Raw genomic sequence first — 16,271 nt, forward strand, 5'->3', positions numbered from 1 at the left:
TTTATCCAAAGTTTAAATCATTGCAAAGGATATAATTTCCAGGATATTGTGTAAAAAAAAAAAAAAAAAAAAAAAAAAAAAAAAAAAGTGGCATTTCGGAAATAAAACTGTGAACCAGTTTTCAAAATGTATCCAAGGGAATCCAAACACTACCACTATTTGATATCCGCCATCATCACTTCAAAAACATATGAACAAGCCTATCTTTAGCAGTCAGAAATTTTACATCTTTCCTTTTTCTCCTTGAGCTCATATTTCCAGTCCACTGCCCCCACAGGGTTTTATCCTAATGTAAAATATATTTTTTATGCTTCAAAGTCTTTTATTGATCACTGTTTCACACTCATCGCCATAACAAGATGTACATAAATTGAAATTGAAATTTCTAAAAAAAAAAAAAAAAATTTCCTGGGATCATAAAGCTCTACATTCTGCAACATTTTTTTTCCAGATTGAGTTGTTATTAGCATACAATTCATCAAAAATAAATTTAGGTAAATAGTAAATGTAAAAGTAAAAAATTACTGAGAATGCATCTCTTAATGAAATGGATAGGGCTTCATTTCTTTCTCAATTGGCTCATGTATCTGTGAATTAATATTTCTTATTGCTAGAAGGAGACAAGATTCGGCATTAATTTAATTCCTGTCTTTTGGTTTTTGTAGGTCTAAGTGCTTAGAAAGCTCAGTCACATAAATAAGTAGCTGGCAGTGGATAGAGTTTTGTTTTAGCAGTGTCACTCAATTCTTTGAATTCCTTCCAACTGGTATGCCAGAAATCACACGGGGGTCTATCATCAGACGATATTTTTAATGGTCTCTTCGCTGACAACTCCATTAGATCCTCCTCTAATTTTGTTGAGAGCAGAGAGTTGGAAATCACCCGATTCGAAAAAGGAGTTGTTCCTGGTCATTAGATCCACTCACTTTCTGAGCCTGACACCGGTATTATAGGGTCACCTCTTTGCTTGGAGCCCCAAGGTTTTCATCTCTTGGGGAAGGCACCATGGTAGGATTAGGGGTGGGTGAAAGGATTGTCTTTTGTTTGTAACGTGGCACAAGGGTGAAGGTGAGAGTGGGAAGAACCAGTGAGTGGGGCCGCCCACCTGCCAGTTTCTCTGGCACATTGATTTTAGGAAAGAACACATTTAGAAGCTGATGATTCTCTTAAGGCTGCATGGACCTACTTACCCCTTGGGCAGCCACCACACACCCCCAGGAGATTTGTGCTTCACTCGGAAGACCCTGCTCCAGAGGACATTTGGTTTGAGGCCAAGCCCCAGAGCCTCAGGAAACCCACTTGTCCGTGACTTCCCTGTTCAGATCCCCTGTCCTTCGGCAAGCCCTGGACCCAGCTCCTGTTGCATGTTTGAACAGAGAGGGCTGGGCACACTCCTAAGCATTTGTTCTCTGAACAGCACCTCCTGAGACGCTCCGAGCTAAATATGGGACTGTCCATTGTAAGGAACCAGCCTTCTGTCCCTACCCTTGTGTTTTTCTTCTCTCATTCACCGGCTTTGGATTTCTATCTTGTCACGTTTTGTGTGTTGTGAAAGGTGTCTGAGCTTCTCTAGACCTGGCTGGGTGCAAAGGGTTGCTACCCCACGTTCTTTCTCAGAAGCCTGCATCCTCTCCTAGGCATCTTCCTAGTGTCCCCCTCTGTGACCTCAGGAACTAGACTTCCTGTCCTCGCCTGGTCTATCTGATGCTCTGGGAGGGAGCTAAGCTGGGTGTTTAGGGAAAGTGCTCAATTGGACCTGTGAACTCGGATTTGTTGGGATGGTGACTGTTGCATCACTTGAGATAGCAGGAATGGGGAGAGGAAAAGTCTGCTCCTGCCTCCTGTGTGCTGGCAAGCCCTGCCAGCCATCCCTGGCAGCAGTCCCAGGGCTCTCAACAGGGGACTCTGGGGAGTCCTGTGGCAGCACCAGACATAGTGGGGGGCTCTGCTGCCTTGTAGCATTTAAGGAAAGTGCCATGACTGAAAGGAACACACAGCTTGCTTGGCATCCAGCAGGTGACCTGGGGTGGTGGCAGTAGCATGGCTCTGGATCCCCAAGGCCTACTTTGAGTCCAGTTCCTTGCCAGCTACTAGCGGAGCTGATGCTCATCCTTGCAATGGATGTTGAGTCACCAGCCTCATGAGGACTTCTGGGAAGATGGTGGATGGAAATGAGACCTGGTAAAGGTTCTCTCTCTCTCTTTCTTTTTTTCTTCTTCTTCCTCTTCTTTCTTCTTTCTTGTTTCTTCTTTTTTCTTGTTCTTCTTTTTTCTTCTTTCTTTCTTTTTTTGAGATAGGGTCTTACTCTGTTGCCCAGGCTGGAGTGCAGTGGCATGATCACAGCTCACTTACAGCCTCGACCTCCAGGGCTCAAGTGTTCCTCTCACCTCAGCCTCCCAAGTAGCTGGGACTACAGGTGTGCTCCACCATGCCCAGCTAATTTTTGTGTTTTCTGTAGAGATGGGGGTCTTGTTGTGTTGCCCAGGCTAGTCTTGAACTCATGAACTCAAGTGATCTGCATGCCTTGGCCTCCCAAAATGCTGAGATTCACCGCGCACAGCCCACAGGGACCATTTCTTCCTGGTGCTTTCCAAGAGGCTAGTTGTGTGGCTTGGGAGCAAATCAGATCTGACCAACCTCTGGTGCTATGCGTTGCCCCTCTGGTCCTCACTTTCCTCATCTGAAAAATGGGGATAATAATCACTTTTACCTGCTGGAATTGTGAGGATGAACTGAGCTGGTGTGAGAAGCCCCAGAGCCAGGACCCAGAGCCCACTAGCTGGCTGCATGAACTGGGTGAAATGCTGCACACAGCTCCCCTAGCCTCTGCTTCCTCACCCATGCCATGGGGCAGAGGTCAGTCTGCATGGAAACATTGCAGATGAAGTGAGCCCAGACAGGTGGTGATGGTGATAGCCATGGTTCATAGAGGAAAAAAGTGGCTGGGATGAACAGAAGAGGGAGCGTGCTGGGCAGGGAGTCAGGCATCGGGGCTGAGGACTGTCTGAGCTGAGTCCCCAAGAAGGCCCTCCTTGCGCCACTGCATCAGTCTGGGTCTGTGGTGGCCACAGGCCAGGGGGATGCATGGACACTGCACCTGTGGGGCACATCTCCTTGGAGGGTGATTTTGCTGGAGGGTTTTTGGGTAGAAATTGTGTGTTCTAATCATATGATGAATCAGAATATAGAGAAAACACAAAACAATTCAGGGAGCTGTTGGCCCATGGCTGCTGTATTCTGCTGTGTGCCAGCCTCCCTTGGGAACATGTGGATGCCCCTTGGCCAGCACAAGGTTTTTAATGAAGAGATAGGCAGTGTGATCTTGTCCACGCTTCTCAAAGTGCAGCCAACTTCGCCCCTTCCCTAACCTTCCAGGCATTCTCCAACTTTAAGGGCTCTTTCTGATTTCTTACGTAATTCAGATGGAAAAGCGCCCGAAGGCAGCCCCCACGGTGGATCTGTGCGAAGCCGGTATTCAGGGACCTGGATTTTTGACCAAGCATTGAGATATGCATCTGGTACGTGATGGCCAAGGGGTAGTGCCTGATCCGGGGCCAGTATGGGTGGGGGCACAGCTGGACACAGCTGTCAGCTACAGACCTGAGTAAGCAGACCCCGCTATCATCTCAGGGTCAAGAGGGGCCACCTTCTCCATCCCCTGTCCTGGCTACACGTGAGCAAATCTGACTGGGACCGTGGAAGTACTGGACTACTGGAGGAACGATAGACCATGTGGAAATCTGGACTCCTAGAATGTCCAGAGCATTTTGGTGGCACTTCCTATGGGCCGCAACTCTGAAACAGGCCAAGGGGACAAAAGGGTTCCAAGCCAAATGTGTTTGGGAGACCGTGGGTTAAACAGTAGCTGACCTCTCTCCCTGCAGGACTTCGCAGGGCCTGTGGCTGCTCCTGTGCAGTGGCCTCCCCAGCGCAGGCCACGCCACGAGGTCTCCCTCATGCACACTTGGCCATGGTCCTCTTTTTGCTGGGGTGCATTCAGGGAGTTGGGTTCCAAAGAATAAACTTTGGAGAATGCTGCTAGTAACAGCAGCTGACCTATATCGTGTGCCTGCTGTGGACCAGGCCTTGTGCTAAGGAGCCACCATGTTATCCCTCACAACCCGTCCCCCTGAGGGGTAGACAGTGTTACAGAGAGGAAACCTGAGGTGTGGGTGGTTCCATGACTTGTCCAGGGCTCCCTCTGCTGGGATGTGGTGAGCCAGGGTTTGCACCCAGGTTTGCTGGCATCGCTGCACTGAGGGCTGCCACTCTGGTGAACTCTCCCCATGCCCCACCTCTCACCTCTCTGGCCCCATCACATAGGGGAACCTGAAGCCCAGAGTCAGGCTGAGCGAGGCGCAGGCGGGGGCGGGAGGCGCAGGGGGCCTGGCTTAGGCTGAGCCAGGGCAGGCGGGGCCCTGGGCTTTAGGCTGAGCGAGGGGCAGGCGGGGCCCTGGGCTTTAGGCTGAGCCAGGGGCAGGCGGGGCCCTGGGCTTTAGGCTGAGCGAGGGGCAGGCGGGGCCCTGGGTTTTAGGCTGAGCAAGAGGCAGGCGGGGTCCTGGGTTTTAGGCTGCATGAGGGGCAGGCGGGGCCCTGGGTTTTACGCTGCATGAGGGACAGGCGGGGCCATGGGTTTTACGCTGCATGAGGGACAGGCGGGGCCCTGGGTTTTAGGCTGAGCAAGAGGCAGGCGGGGTCCTGGGTTTTACGCTACATGAGGGGCAGGCGGGGCCCTGGGTTTTAGGCTGAGCAAGAGGTAGGCGGGGTCCTGGGTTTTACGCTGCATGAGGGACAGGCGGGGCCCTGGGTTTTACGCTGCATGAGGGGCAGGCGGGGCCCTGGGTTTTACGCTGCATGAGGGGCAGGCTCAGGGTCCCTCCTGCCAGCACACAGTGCTCAGTCCAGAGACTCCGTGTGCCAGACAGGCTGCCTCACTCTGCATTGGGGGTCAGGAGCCAGCTGAGGAGAGGCTGAGGAGCCATCATGCCCCCCATGACTCCCTCTGTGGGGGGTGACACCTGCAGGCAAGGCTGCATGTGCCCTCAGCTCTCCCACAGCTTGGGGTGAACTCCATACTGCCTGCCAGGCGGGCCTTGGCTTGGCTGTAAACAGTATCTACTACACTGACTTGGGCCGCCCACTGCAGTTGGGCCAGGGTCCTGCCTCTGTGCCCCCAGGCGCTGCACTTGCTGCCCTAACGCCATCATCCTGCGTTGTCCCCGTGCCAGCTGGCCTGTCTGCTTCCTATTAGACAGAGGACAGGGAGCGCACCTTGCTCATTGCTGGGGCCACAGTGCCCGGCACATTGCAGGCACTCGTAAATTCTTCACTGGTTGAAGGGGAATTGGCAGAAACTGCTGAAGAGTGGGTGGAGGCAGCAGGAAGAGAGTTGGAGGCATTATTACTCAGTGACAGATGAGTACAGCAGCAAGACACCATGGATTTATGGAGCCCTCGCTGTGTGCCAATCACAGGGCTAAATACAAAGAAATATGCAATCTGATCTTCGCCCTCCACGTGATTGTATTTTTCCCTGTGTGACAAGGGTAATACACATACAAACCACTAAATAACAGACTACTAAATCCCACACTGGTGTTAGGATGACAGCGGCCCTTGGAGTGACCCACAGTAGTACCAGTGGCACCGGCTCCTGTTCCTCAGTACCTGTGGTGTGCCAGCCGACTCACATGATGAACCTCATTGATACGGACCTGAGTCATGAATTGTAGGAATCAGAGTCCGGTTTTGCAGGTGGGGAAACAGAGGCTCAGACAAGTGAAAGGATGTGTCCGAGATCAAAAAAAGGATGTGTCCGAGATCAAACAGATAAGGCAAACTTGTCCAGCCGACGGCCCGTGACCGCATGTGGCCCAGGATGGCTTTGAATGCGGCCCAACACAAAGTCATAAATTTTCTTAAAACGTTGTAAGTCTTTTTGTGATTTTTTTTTTTTTTTTAGCTCATTAGCCATTGTTAGTGTTAGTGTATTTTATGTGTGGCCCAAGACAATTCTTCTTCCAGTGTGACCCAGGGAAACCAAAAGGTTGGATCCGCCTGAGCTAAGGGATAGCAGAGCTGAACTAGGCTTCAGACTCCACATCCAGTGCTCTTCCAGCTTCACTCCATGCCTCAGGTACACACTCAGGAAATGGGCCTCTGCTTCCAGGCAAGACTAAGGGAGTAGGAGTTCATGATCTTCACCTCACGGAGGGTCTGGTCTTGTGCTGGGAACACTCTTCATGCAAACTCGGTCTTCACACCAACACACTTGAATCATCCGTATTTTTCCCAGGAGGAAATTGAGGCCCAGCCAGTGAATGGCAGAGTTAAGACTCTTATCCCAGGTCTGCCTCTCCCATCCCCAGATGCTGGGTACCAGAATTCCCTGGGGACCTTGGAATAGGCAGGTCTCCACCCCAGCCACTCGATCGCTAAGCCTGGAGTGGGCCGGGGCCTCTGCATTTGTCCACGCTCCCTGGCTGTTCTGTTAGGAAGAGCGAGGCCTGGGCCCAGGTGGCCTCAGGCTTTCATGAGGGCTGATTTAGATGGGGAGCAGGCAGGGTCTCTGCCCCTGGGGTCCCTGACAGGCTGGATCTGAGGGGCTCTTCTTGGCTTCCTGCCATGGGCCTTTGCTCTGGCCTCTACATGGGCAGGCTCATCTTTTAACCTCTCTGCAGTGCTCACTAGGAGATTGGCCAATTCAGTCTCCCTGCTTCTGGGAGAAGGGCCTAGCAAGCGGCTGGGGGGGCCAGGCCTTTACACCATGTCGGTCTCTGTGTGTCTGAGGGAACAAGACAACTCCTCAGCAGGTGTAGGGGGGTCCTCTCCTTGCTGAGCCTATCTAGAGTAGGGCTGGGCATTTCCTACAGGGAGTATAGGGCCACCCCTACGAGGTAGGTGTATGTGGTCCCATTCTGCAGATCAGCAGACTGAGGCTTCGTGTATCTAAGGAAATTACCAAGGTCATGCTGCTGGTAAGTGACAGAACAGGGACAGGGACCCAGGTGTGTCTGATTCAGTCTGTCTTAATCTCTGTCCCATTCCGGCAAGGAAAAGGGGTCACTAGAAATTACTGTAATGCATCGAAGTAGTGATTTCCTTATGTGGATGCAATTTCTTCCTTTCAGAGCACTTTTACGTTCATCTCCTTTTTCCCCTCAAGGTGTAGGGCTGAGAATTAGCTGAAGCAGTTACCTTCTCCATCTTACAGATTTGGAAACTGAGGCCCAGAGATGGGGGGGTGCCTTGCCCAAGGTCACCCAGAGAGTGGGAGGCAAACCTGGATCTAGACCCAGGCTTCCTGACTTCTAGCTTGGTGCTGCCTCCTTGCCAGGGACCATCTCTGCCCCTGGGACAGAGAGTTAGCCACACTTGTAGGCATCGCCTGTGGGTCCTGGGACCTTGTGGTCACAGAGGTTGGGTGACCAGTCCTTTCCTCTTCTGTTTTCCAGGGTCTTATGAATGCGGAATCTGTGGCAAGAAGTACAAGTATTACAACTGCTTCCAGACCCACGTGCGGGCACACCGAGGTGAGAGGAGTGTCCCTGGGGCAGAGCCCAGGGGCTGCACCTCCCACTGTCTGTCTGTTTCCCACTTGGGCCCCTCGTGGGTGACCCCAGAGGCCCTGACAACTCCAGCCTTTCCCATTCTCCTCCCATTTGCATTAGTAGGACAGGGTGCCAGGCAGGAGAAGGGAGGCCTCCTGATGCGGGACAGCTCGGGTGTGGGAGGGGGACTCCGCAGGACACGCCAGACCTGCGCCCCAGGGCACCCCCTGCTCCCCACGGGCCTCACACCTCCCAGGACATCTCATCACTGCTCGGTGTCAGTGGCCCCCACAGGGCACTTGCTGGGGTCAGTGTGTGTGTTCCTCATGACAAGCTTGGTTGTTGGGGACAGGAGGTTTGGCGTCTGTTCCTCCCAGAGCCTGGCAGACAGGGAGGAGAGGCTGGCATCAGGGGCCTGGGGCAGGACTGTGAGCTTTTCCCCTGTGGCTTCCATGTTCTCTCTTGCACTTGGCACTGGCCCTATCATTGGCCCGGTAGCCTCACCCCCATCCCTCTCTCTCTCTCTTTGCAGACACCGAAGCCACCTCAGGGGAGGGAGCCTCCCAAAGCAGTGAGTACTTTTTCCTCCTCGTGGGCTGCTGAGGGGCGAGGGCTTGGGGTGGGACGAAGAGGAGCTGCTTGTTCCCTCCCCCAGAACTGCTCCAGGTGGCCTCTGAGAGACACAGTGCTGGGGTCCAAGCTTGGGGCCAGACCATCCTTACAAAACCGCAATGCGGTACCTCAGAGCAGCCCTTCCCAAAGCGTGCTCCATGGCAGGCTCATTCTGGGAAGGTTAGCGGGTGTTCTGTCCATGACGATTTCTCCGGCCAAGTAACTTTGGGAGACCTTGAGTTTCACTAAGGTGAGCAGGTTTCTTTCTTGTGGACATTGCCAGCCCTTCATTGACAGACACAGCCGTGCGTCTCCCATGGGTGCCCTGGATATGCAGGTCCTTGTGTTCTTTTGACTCTGACTCATGACTCTGGGGCTCCATAGTTGACTTTTGGGAAATGCTGCTTTGGAGAGTTTTCTCCTGAGCCCCCACAGCCAGGGGCACTAATTGCTTATTGGTGATTTGCCCTGGGGTGCCATATCCCAGCACCTGGGGCAGCACAGGGCCTTGACATCTGCGACAGCGCTGCTGCTCACAGGCCCTGATGGCCATCCCTCCAGTTCTAGACCCCAAGCGCCTGGTAAGTGAGCAGCCAAGCTGGTGTAGACTAGGATGGAATCTCCCCACCCAATAATATGAAGCTTCAGAAATCACAGTTCCATGTATAGGTATGTCGCCAACAGAAACGTGTGCATATCTGCTGAAAGATGCAAACTAGAATGTTCTTAGCACACTATTCCTAACAAACTAGAAGCCCCCAAATGCCCAGGGCTCATTGAATGGATAAGTAAGTCTAGTGACACAAAAGACTACTGTAAAGTAGTGAGAATGAACAATTTATAGCTACACACAGCAACATGGATGACTCACAAACAGTGGTGAGCAAAAGAGGCCAGGCGTAAACAGAGTTCATCCTCTAAGATTCTGCAGAGAGAAAGGGCAAAAGCAGCTAAAACTAATTATTGCCGGTAGAAGTCAGAAGAGCAGTTCCCCTGGGGAAGGGGCTTCAGGGTTCTGTTTCTTGAGCTGGGTGCTGGTTACATGGGTGGTTTCCGTTTGTGGAAATTGAACAAGCTGTGCACTTAGGATTTGTACACTGTTCTACACCAGGGGTTAGCAACATTTTTCTGTAGAGGGCCAGATGGTGAGTATTTTAGACTTTATAGCCCAGACGTCTCCGTCGCAAGTATTCAGCCCTGCCCTTGTAGTGGGAACATGCCAGGAACATAGATAATATGTAAATGAATTCCTTACCAAAACAGATGGTGGGCAGGATTTGGCTCACAAACTGTTGCGTGCCAATCCCCGTTCTATGGGTTTGTTACACCACACCATCATAAAAAAAGATTTTTAACATAATAAATAAACATTACCACCCCCTGCCCAACAAAACCCCAAACCAGAGCAGTTTGAAGAGGTGCCGATGGCTGAAAAAGGATTTTAACTGGCCTGGGTCCCAGTAGCATTTCTTCTAAGGCACTTTCCCATCCACTCCGTTTGGATTCTTATGCCAAAGGAGAGGCTGGCATGTTCCAAAGAGGAATCTGAGGCCCAGGTCGGCTAGACACCTGCCACAGGACCCCAGCTGGGAGGAGGTGGGAGCCAGGCCTTCCCGCTCCAGCCCCGCCTGTCCTGCCCCTGCCCCTGCCCCAGCCCCAGCGCCAGCCCCAGCCTGGTCCTTGGCTCCCATCTCCTTCAATAGCTCCATTCTTTTCCGGCTCCCGTGGACTGACTGCGGTCAGCCACACATTTAAAGAACTTCCCTATTTATCTTTCCTTCCTCAGCTATTCTGGGCCCCTGGCCTCTCCAGCAGCCCCTCAATGATCTGTTGTGTTCCGTCTGGCTTCCGTTGTCCGCGGGCTTGCTGGTTGCTGACGGCTCTGTAGCAGGGGTATTTTTAGTCCTTCCGTCACTTTTCCCTTTCTCCCTGTGGAGTTTCCTCCCCGCGGCCATTGCATGCTGTTTTATTCTCAGTCCTGCAGCCCTGCCCTGACCCAGACTGGTAGCACCTGCTTAGAATGCCTGGCCTCCACTTTATAGGAGCCTGGCCATGGAGTCATGGAGCCAAAAGGGCCCAACTGAGAAGACTGAGTCCAGCCCACCCATTTTGCAGATGAGGACACTTAAGTCCCAGAGAGAGGGAGTCATACAGGTTGTGAGTAGTGGAGGCGGGCCTAGAAATGAGGTCTCCCACATTCTATTAACAGTTCTAGGACTTTTCATTTATTTATTAGGAAAATAGTACAGTCATACATAGAAGCAGAAAGACATATTCACTCACCCATCTGTCCACTAAGGAGTAAAAGATTAGCCCCTCATGCTACTGTCACATTGATATTTGTGACAGTGTTAGGTTACATTTGGCAAGTATTTATTGGATATTCCTTGGGTTCCTTTATTCTTTATTATAACTCTAGGAAATGAAGAACCTCTCATTCCCATTTTACAGATGAGGAAACCGAGGTGCAGAGGTTAGGCAGCATGTTTCAGGTCTGCCGCACTTATAACTGGTAGAGTTGGGTTTGATTAGGCAGCATGAATCCAGAGCCTGCCTCCCTGAACGGATTCACAGTGGCATTCCGAGAGACACCGAGCTCTCGTGTCTGAAAATGCAGCGGTTCTGAAAACGTGCTTTCACTGACAAAAAAATGATTCTGCTCTCCTTTTTGTGGATAACCCTCTTGGCCTAATCATTTCCTGACTGAGGAAGACCTGGGAACAGGGTCCCCATCCACGTCAAAGAGATGTCGTGGTATTGGAGCAGGGTGGGGGTATTCTCAGCAGCAGCAACCTGGGGGCTCACGTTTTATTGGAGGTAACAGATGTGGCCCTGAAGTGAGGGGTCAGGCCCAGCTGGCCAGGGAGGCTGGGTAGAGGCAAGCAAGTGGGCAGGTGGTGGCAGATGGCAGATAGCGCTGGTCAGCTTAGGAGAGGAATGTCAAGGCAGAGCCCAGTCTGGAACCAGACCCTAGGTGGCCTTGACTTCTCTGTCTCTGTTCCTGGGCGGGTGTCCTGCACAGAAGACAGGGTTGCAAAAGAGACACTGGGGACCATGGTCTGGATGGGACCTGACGGGGAAGTTGTCTAAGTTGATTGCTGGCCACATGAAAGGATTAAAGCCTGGGCCAGGCACAGAATCCTAGAACCACCATCCTGGGAGAGGCCCCAGGAATCAGCTCATCTACGTCTCTTTCCCAGCTCCCCAAATTAGGGGGGAAAACAAGGAAGCAGGACCAGCCTCTCCTGCCCCACACCCTGCCACCTCTTTCTTGGATGATTCTGGTATCCAGCATCCTCAGAATGTCTCCAAGGAACCTGTGGCTCCTTGCTCAGGGACCAGTTTTTGTCCAGGGCTCTGGCATCTGCTAAGGCATTTTCAGAGAATACAAAGAGGTGAAGGTGGTGGTGGGAGGGAGAGATGGCTATTGCCATTTGTCTCCCTAAGTTCAGAAGGGTGGGGCCAGAAACCTTCTCACAGAATTACCTGGCAGCGTAACCTTGTGGTAGAGGATTGCATCAGATCCTGTATTTGGGTTCTGAGGGACAGGAGGGGGACCAGGAGAGAGGTACCCCAGCCCAGTACTGATTTGCAGCTTATTCAGACAGAGAAGGGCCACATGCCCTGACTCAGCCTTAGCTTGGAGTTAGTGAATGTTTGGATCCTAGCTCTCCCTTCCCCTCCCCACACCGGGCAGCTTTGAGCATATCACCAAGCCTCCCTGTGCCTGGGGTGATGGGATTGGTAGGCCCTCCCTGCATCAGCCCAAGGAACACACACATGAGGTTCATGCCAGTGCAAACGTTAGAGTGTGCCATTGTGGAGGGGGTAATGTCCTGTGTCCGGTATCAGATGTTGGGTAGACCCAGGGGATCATCCAAACTCCGAACTCATGTTAGTTACTGATTGCTGTGTAACAGATGTCCCTAAAACTTAATGATTGGAAACAACAAGCATTGATTATCCCTCAGTTTCTAGGGTCAAGAATTTGGATATGGCTTTGCTGGATCCTCTGGCGCTGGGTCTTTCCCTGGCCGCAGGCAAGGACTTGGCCAGGGCTGTGGTCTCATCTCAAGGCTCAACTGGGGAAAGAACTGCTTTTAAATTCACTCATGTGGTTGTTAGCAGGGTTAACAACCCTGCTCTAGGGTTCTGTCCTTCCCAAGCTCTTAGACTGAGGGCCTCACTGGCTGTTCACCAGAGGCCGCCCTCAGCTCCTGGTCACCTGCGTCTCTCATGGGGCAGCTCACAACCCAGCAGCCAGCAGGTGTGAGCTGGAGAGAGAAAGTATGCTTGAGACAGAAGTCCCAGTCTTTTGTAAGCTACCCTCAGAGGTGATATTCTGTCACTTTTACTGCATTCTGTTCATTAGAAGTCGGTTACCAGGTCTAGTCCAGACTCATAGAGAAGGGGTGATGTAGGGCGTGAGCATCAAGAGGCAAGGAGCCCTGGGTGCTGTCCCCAAGGCTGCTTATCACAGGCCTTCCTGGCTGTGCCCTTGGGGCACATCCCTTCTGATCCTCAGTTTCCTCGTGTAAAATGAGAGACTGCTTCCTCCCTCTGCTGCAAGAATGGAGGAAAAGGAGGGGAAGAGCCTGGCCTGCTGCCCTGCTTGTTGTAGCATCTGGGCATGGGCGCTGCAGTGACTGTTATTCTCACAGAGCATCTGCGAAGGGTGTGCCAGACCATTTAGGAGCCAGGCCCTGAGGAACTCAGCTCACCTAGGGCAGGTTTGGGGGTTGGTTTTGGAGTCACGTCTGGGCTCCCAGTCACCTTGTGTGGTCTGGATCTCCACAGAAGACCCTGACACCCTAGCCTACATCCTGTGGACCCAGGAAGCAATACAAGGCTGGCTTGGGGTGGAGGGTGGGGCTAGCACTGAGGCAGGAGCTTCACCCTCCTGCACATCAGGGAGGAGAAGCTGGGCGTTCCAGGGAGTAGGTGGTGCCGTGCCCTTCCGTGGTCCAGAAGACTTGGGCAATGCCAAGGTACAGACTGGCTCAGGAACTGATTCTCCATGGGGTCATTCAGCTGGAGCCAGACTGGGCTAGTTTCATCTTTGGTTTCTGAGATGATCTGGCCAGAAAAACCCCACCCCACAAGACTGAAGCCCTGGTAACCAGGTGTGTGTTTTCATCCCATGCAGACAATTTCAGGTACACGTGTGACATCTGCGGGAAGAAGTACAAATACTACAGCTGTTTCCAAGAGCACCGAGACCTGCACGCAGTGGATGGTGAGTCAGGCCCCTCACTCCCTGTAGTCATGCCAAGAGGCGCCCTTCCTTGGAGACACCAGCCCCCAGCCCTCCCCACCTCCCTCCTCCCTCTTACCCAGAAAAAGGCCAGGCAGTAGCTGGAACCATGAGGGGAATGACCAGCCCTGGAGGATTCTGGGGGCGGGAACGTCACCATCATACTCCACATACACTTCTATTTAGGTTAACCCAAGTGAAATTGCCATTTTTATAGGTCAAAATCAGTAGAATATTGGAATTTTGTATCGAGTCATTTTGTAGTTTCATATTGAGCATTTGCATGTTCTGATGAAATTAAACCGGTTTTAAAAAACGAATGATGGCCTTTTAGCATCTTAGATTATACAATTAGAAATTAGAACAATACATTTAGCCAACACATATTTGAGTCTTAAAAATCCTAGAAAGAGGGTCTTAGACCTTGGAAGGGCCTTAGGGGTTCCCCGTCTAGCCCCACACCTTCAGCCCATCTTGAGCTGTGACAACCAGGCCCACCACCTGTTACTACTGGCCCATCCCTTTTCTCACCTCCTCTTTCTCTCTCCTCCCAATCTCTTCCTCTTTTCTCCTGCCCTGGCCCCTTCAACCCATGATGGCAATCAGAAACAGATCCAGGCAAACTGTCTGCCTGCACCATGGGTGGGTGCCCATCCTAGTGAGGACGAGGGATTGAGGCCCAGGCCGTGTCCTGGTTGGGATGTATCCTCGTGTTGTCCTGGTTTTGGGGGGCTTCCACAGTGGCCAGGGCAGCCCCCCCGAGGCAAATCCACGGGGATAGGGGCTGGGAGCGGCGGCAGAGGCAGCTCTGGGCAGGGACTAACAGGGCTCCTGTTTGTTTCTTTCCTTCTGCGGCTGCCACCTCCCGCCCGGGCGCAGTGTTTAGTGTGGAGGGGGCCCCTGAGAACCGGGCAGGTAAGTCCTTGGTGTCTGCTCATCACCTCCCCTGTCCCCGGCTGGGCTCCTGAGACCTGGGGGACCAGGGCGCTAAGGGCCATATGTTCTCCCACAGACCCCTTCGACCAAGGTGTCGTGGCCACTGACGAGGTGAAGGAGGAGCCCCCGGAGCCATTCCAGAAAATCGGGCCAAGTATGCGGGATTCCCTCTGGGGCCAAGGGCTGGGTGGGGCCTGGCCAAGGGAGGCAGGGCTCAGTCTCACTGCTAGGGCAGGGGTAGCAGTGAGTGGCATCACTTAACTGCAGCAATGGTGCCCAGCCTGTCAGTTGGGCCAGTCAGTGTGAGGACTGGAGCTCTTGAGGAGCAGCAGGGCAGCACAGGGTCAAGGTCAGGACGGTGAAGGCAGCCAGGCTGGGGCTGAGTCCTGGCGCTACTGCTTACAGGCTTGGTGTCCTCATGGTCTGTTAGCCATCCTGAACCTCAGCCTCCCCACCTGTGGAGTGAGGATGACATTTCCCCACAGGTTTGTTGGGGGATTAAATGAGATCCTGGATGTGAACTACTTGTTAGCACAGTGCCTGGTACATAGTAGGTGCTCGGAAAATAACACGTCGTAGTCAGCTGAAGGGGCCTATCGGCGAATGAGCTGTCCAGGGCAGCCATTGGCAGACTCTCTGTCTCTGTCCCAGGACACCCCTTGAGGGCAGGAACCACACACGTCTGGCCTGTTTTCGATAAACTTGTATTGAGTGTTGTGAGCACACAGCAGGGAGCAGGACACATGTGGTCCTGCCCTTGGGTAAATCAGATGGGGCTTGGGGGTGGGGACAGCAGATCATTGAACAGATAGTTCCAACACAGCTTGCAGGGAGCTGTGGGAGGCCTGAGGGAATGCTGGAAGCTTTCAGATGGGGACGAGGGTAGGGGATGAGCCCCAGCATCCCATGCGAAGGCAGGAGAGCCCTGCTGGTCCCAAAAATCGATGATGGCTTCAGGTCTTACAGAGCCTTGAATGCCAGCAGGCAGCATCCCCAGGCGAATGAGCCAGAGGGTTTTTACTAAGTGGAGAAGGGACTTGATCCAATTTGCATTTTAGGAAGCCCCATTTTGCTGCTGGGAGGAAGATAGATTGGGAGGGTCTGGATGGCCAGCCTAGGGCAGGTGCCGGGGGACCACAAGTGAGTGAGACTTGTCCTTTCCAGCTGTTCAGGAATTGCCATACCTGCTATTTATCTCTCTGTTTTCTGTACCTCACTTACTACCCAGCAAAAAGAGACCTTTATGGTCTCTGCTTCCTTCCAATAAGGATCTAAGGCAGCTTGTAAAAATGTACACAAAAACAGAACAAGCAGATGAGGATATCTGAGTGAAGGAGAATCGGAGCTGAAACACTAAGTTGGATAACATTCGTCAGGGCAGAGTTCGATCCCAGCTCTTGGAAGGGGTTGGGTGGGTCCCCTCCCCCTCCCCCAAATGCTTTTTCTTCCTCATCCCTTGTCTGTGGTCATGGGATGATTCTTTGCTTTCTTCTTAACTCTTCTGAAAGCATTCAGGAAACTGAAGATGAGATAATGTCTATAAAGTGGTTAGCACAGTGCTTGTCACATGCATGGTAAACACTTGATAAACAGGAGCATAAAAATCATCTTAAAGATGAAGAATATGGCCGGGCACGGTGGCTCACGCCTATAATCCCAGCACTTTGGGAGGCCAAGATGGGCGGATCACCTGAGGTCGGGAGTTCAAGACCAGCCTGGCCAATATGGCGAAACCCTGTCGTTACTAAAATTAGCCAGGTGTGGTGACGCACACCTATAGCCCCAGCTACTTGGGGTGCTGAGGCAGGAGAATCACTTGAACCCGGGAGGTGGAGGTTGCATTGAGCTGAGATCGTGCCACTGCACTCCAGCCTGGTTGACAAGAGTGAGACTCCGTCTCAAAAAAAAAAAAAAAAAAG

At 52.4% G+C, this 16,271-nt stretch overlaps 1 protein-coding gene across 4 annotated transcripts in view; it reads left to right on the forward strand.

The window, feature by feature from the left end:
• The window catches only part of ZNF618 (zinc finger protein 618), a 180,608-nt gene that overhangs the window by 118,082 nt on the left and 46,255 nt on the right, over positions 1-16,271 (forward strand). For 3 of the 4 annotated variants that reach the window (XM_030817674.1, XM_030817672.1, XM_030817673.1), the window contains exons 4-8: positions 7,455-7,532; positions 8,083-8,121; positions 13,309-13,398; positions 14,296-14,331; positions 14,429-14,506. In XM_030817674.1, the coding sequence (XP_030673534.1) occupies positions 7,455-7,532; positions 8,083-8,121; positions 13,309-13,398; positions 14,296-14,331; positions 14,429-14,506 (321 nt within the window). Of the gene's footprint in view, positions 1-3,422; positions 3,519-7,454; positions 7,533-8,082; positions 8,122-13,308; positions 13,399-14,295; positions 14,332-14,428; positions 14,507-16,271 lie in introns of all 4 variants that reach the window. The other variant, XM_030817675.1, reaches the window with a different exon arrangement.

The sequence above is a fragment of the Nomascus leucogenys genome, chromosome 8 (assembly GCF_006542625.1).
Source record: "Nomascus leucogenys isolate Asia chromosome 8, Asia_NLE_v1, whole genome shotgun sequence".
Lineage (NCBI taxonomy): Eukaryota > Metazoa > Chordata > Mammalia > Primates > Hylobatidae > Nomascus > Nomascus leucogenys.